At 38.5% G+C, this 2,875-nt stretch overlaps 1 protein-coding gene across 1 annotated transcript in view; it reads left to right on the top strand.

Moving 5' to 3' along the window:
- Nucleotides 1-1,131: 1,131 nt before the first annotated feature.
- The window catches only part of SESTD1 (SEC14 and spectrin domain containing 1), a 96,075-nt gene continuing 94,331 nt past the window's right edge, over nucleotides 1,132-2,875 (top strand). Inside the window, exon 1 of the mRNA XM_004701465.3 lies at nucleotides 1,132-1,150. Within this exon, the coding sequence (XP_004701522.2) occupies nucleotides 1,146-1,150 (5 nt within the window). The 5' untranslated portion in view covers nucleotides 1,132-1,145. The remainder of the gene's footprint in view (nucleotides 1,151-2,875) is intronic.

Here is a 2,875-nt window from a genome sequence, read left to right as displayed (position 1 = left end):
ATTTATACAGACCTATGGAGATAATAACATGCACAAAAACAAGACAGAGCAAAACCAAGCAACAATATACAGCAAACCACTGACAAAGAACAAAACAAAACACAACAAGAAAGAAAAGCTGGTAGTTAGTTCAAGGATCGTTGGTTAGCCTTTAAGAGTGTTTTCCAGTCCAGTCTGTTGGGGCACCACACCCTGGCCCCAAAGCCCACCTTCAGCATTCCCTGGGGACCTTGCCACTCCATTCCCTTGCTGTTCCGCTAAACTCTCCCAGTGCTTTGCCTTGGTGTGGCGGGAACAGTTTAGGCGCATTTCCCACACTGTGTCTCAGGTGCTGCCCCCCGCAGGGCCATGGGTCAGAGAAGGGAATCATGCCTCATAGTGGGACTGTCCATGTGGTCCTCTCGGTGGACTGGCTGCTCTAATTGGGATCATCGTCCTCAAGACCTGGTGGGAATTTAGTAATTTTTCATTAAGCCATGTAAGAGTTTAGATTTTGATATTTGTGTAAAGCCATTTCTGCCTCATCAGGTAGGAGGTGATTAAAAAATGTTATTTTTGGAAAAGCATTGTAGTAACAATGCTTTTGTATTGTAAGGAGTAGCTTGGGTTTGGAAAATGTATTTTGGTTTCAGGATGGACTCCTATGGAGAAGTGGGACACTATGTTACTGACCTGTGACAGAATGGTGGCTTGCTAATGTTTTAAAAATATATCTAAGAAGGAAAAAATGTCAGTTATCACTAAAGGCTACATTTGCAGGCAACAATAAAAGCCTATGCAGGGGCTGGGATAGAACAAAAGGTTGCAGTTATAATAAAATGAAACTCAAAATGAAGTTAGTGCTGACACATATTTAATGATAGGCATGGATATGTTTCATAATAGGTGCAAATTAAAAACAAGTTCGCGTATATAATTGTAGTTACTTGACATTAAGATCTAATTTTAGAAGTTTTTTTCCCTTTCCATGGTGCGTGTTCTCTAGTATGTCTAATTGTCAGTTGCTAGTTTTTTTGGGTTTTTTACCTGTCAGGTCTATTACCTGGTTGTTATCACTAATTCCTCCCTTCCGTTCACACAGCAACATTCCGTCCCCGTTCCCCAACTGCACTGGATCTTTAAATCTGCTGATTGGAAGTTGTGGAATGGGGTATGTATTTTAGTCTTTTCCTTGAATATGTGTTCCATTAGGAGTTTGATGTGAACCTAGCCATCCTGGTAGGTGTTATTACTCACTGATTCTGATCTACTCTTCATCCCACACCCACTCTCTGCCCCCTCCTCCTGAGGTTGGAGGCTACAGAGGAAAATTACAGGAGGTTGAAGTAGAGGGCTTGATACAGAAATGGTCACCAGGCTGAAAGAAGGAAAGAGTAATCAAACCGAGGGAAGTGGGTACCTTGGAATCTGAGAATCTTGGGTTCGAAATAATTTGTTTTAAAAGAGTGTATCCCTGTGTGATCCTGTTGCATTATCTTTTTATATACGTATTTCTAAATTGTATTTGCTACTATTTTATTAACATTTTTTTCTTTTTAAAAATTTTCATACATGTTTTTATCTTGTTTGGGTATTAGGGTAATATGAAGTTGCTTCAGAAAGTTCATGGAAAATTTCCATATGCTTTCATGAATTTTTTGAAGCCCGTAGATTTGAGATTTCTATTATAAGAACTTAGTGCTATAAATTTCTCTTTTAGCATACTTTACATGTGCTTCACACATCTTTAGTATTTATTTCCATTTTCATTTAGTTAAGTACTATTTTTTCCTATTTATCTCAAAACTTTCTCTTTGATCAACCCGTGGGTTATTTCAATGGTTCTCAACCTTCCTACTGCTACAACCCTGTAATACAGTTCCTTATGTTGTGGTGACCCCCCAACCAAAAAGTTATTTTCGTTGCTACTTCTTAACTGTAATTTTGCTACTGTTATGAATCGGGCGACCCCTGTGAAAGGATTGTTCGACCCCCAAAGGGGTTGCAGCCCACAGGTTGAGAACCGCTGGGTTATTTAGAACTGTGTTATTTGGGTTCGAAGTGTTTGCAGATTTTCCTCCCAGTTTTCTAGTTTGATTCCAACTATGGTCAGAGAACACAGTGAGTATAATTTCAATTCTTCTGAGTTTGTTGAGGTTTCATGGTCAAGGTAGGGTCAATGATGGTCTGTGTTCCAGGAATCCTTGAAGACGTGTGGACTTTGATATTTGGTGGGGTGCTCTATACACATTGATTAGATCTTTTCTAGTTTGGGAGTGTTATTGAATTCTTCTATATCTTTGCTGATTTTCTGTTTAGTTATTCTTGTCAATTGTTGAGAGAGGAGTGTTGGTTTTCACCAATAATTATTGATTTGACTATTAATCCTTTCAGTCCTTTCAGCTTTTACTTCACGTATTTTATAACTCTTGTTTAGTGCATACACTCTTAAGATTGCTACACCTTCTTGATAAATTGCCCCTTTTATCATTGTATAATATGCATCTGTTTCTGATAGTTATCTTTGCTCCGACTTCAGCCTTATGTGGCATTAATATAACTATCCCTGTTTTCCTTTGATTAATGTTTATATAATACATCTTTCCCCATTGAAGTGAGTTTCTTTTAGACAGCATTTATTTGGGTAAGGTTTTTTTTTTATCGTTTTATTAGGGGCTCATACAACTCTTATCACAACCCATACATACATCAATTGTGTAAAGCACATTTGTATATTCATTGCCCTCGTCATTCTCAAAACATTTCCTCTCCACTTAAGCCCCCAACCTTAGGTCCTCATTTCCCCCTCCCTCCCCGCTCCCACTCCCTCATGAGTCCTTGATAATTTATAAATTATTATTTTGTCATATCTTGCCCTGTCCGATGTCTCCCTTCA

This window comes from Echinops telfairi, unplaced genomic scaffold (assembly GCF_000313985.2).
Source record: "Echinops telfairi isolate 266 unplaced genomic scaffold, ASM31398v2 ScPeMD7_3;HRSCAF=10, whole genome shotgun sequence".
NCBI classification, from domain to species: domain Eukaryota; kingdom Metazoa; phylum Chordata; class Mammalia; order Afrosoricida; family Tenrecidae; genus Echinops; species Echinops telfairi.
The sequence above is the reverse complement of the archived record's forward strand: the minus strand, read 5'-3'. Positions and strand labels throughout refer to the sequence as shown.